Source organism: Eimeria mitis, genomic scaffold, assembly GCF_000499745.2.
Source record: "Eimeria mitis Houghton genomic scaffold, Emh_scaff1869, whole genome shotgun sequence".
Classification (NCBI taxonomy): Eukaryota; Apicomplexa; class Conoidasida; order Eucoccidiorida; family Eimeriidae; genus Eimeria; species Eimeria mitis.
The window spans coordinates 2,501-3,144 of NW_013570191.1; the positions used below are offsets into that span (position 1 = coordinate 2,501).

A 644-nucleotide genomic window follows, 5' to 3' on the forward strand; every position below is an offset into this window, starting at 1 on the left:
TCCCTATTTCTATGAATTGGGGAGTACACAACGAACAAATATAAACAGCAGCAGCTGCTCCGTCAGAACTGTGAAGTAGCGAGCGCAAGATGTGCGTACTTGTGGTAAGAGAGTTTATCGTGAATGCCCTCGTATTGCCTCTGTTTGTGTTGTCGCCCCGTCGCAGGCAATCTGAGCCAACAGCCAGATTTCAAGTCCCCTGCGGGTCTAACCAAGCTTACGCACAGTTGCAAAGTGCAGTATACTAGAAAGGTAAGGGAGCAACCATCCTAAGAGGATGATTTGCACTTCATGATGATATATAAACATATTTACATTTATCTCGAATTTAGTTTATTTGCGAATCCCCTTGTGACGAATTTGCGAACAGGTCACTGACCGGCTTTCCATGGGAACCGAGTTGGAATATAGCCATCCGGAAACTGAATCTGCTCTCAGGCTGGTGCGTGCTCTTGCACTAAGTCGTCGGTATTGAAACCTACCAATCAGTATCTGCATTTTTCTCAGCTAGCGGCATTGAGGTGTATGACCATAGATATTCAAAGCATAGCCATATGGGCTTGTAGGTGAAGTTTTTACGCCTAGCTATATATATATATATATATATATATATATATATATATATATATATATATATATATATA

At 41.3% G+C, this 644-nt stretch overlaps 1 protein-coding gene across 1 annotated transcript in view; it reads left to right on the forward strand.

Annotated features, from left to right (window-relative positions):
• The window catches only part of EMH_0044880 (eukaryotic porin domain-containing protein, putative), a gene marked incomplete at both ends in the record, with an annotated part of 3,317 nt that overhangs the window by 2,157 nt on the left and 516 nt on the right, over positions 1-644 (forward strand). The window contains 2 exons of the mRNA XM_013496012.1: positions 167-252; positions 371-442. Coding sequence (XP_013351466.1) covers positions 167-252; positions 371-442 — 158 coding nt within the window. The remainder of the gene's footprint in view (positions 1-166; positions 253-370; positions 443-644) is intronic.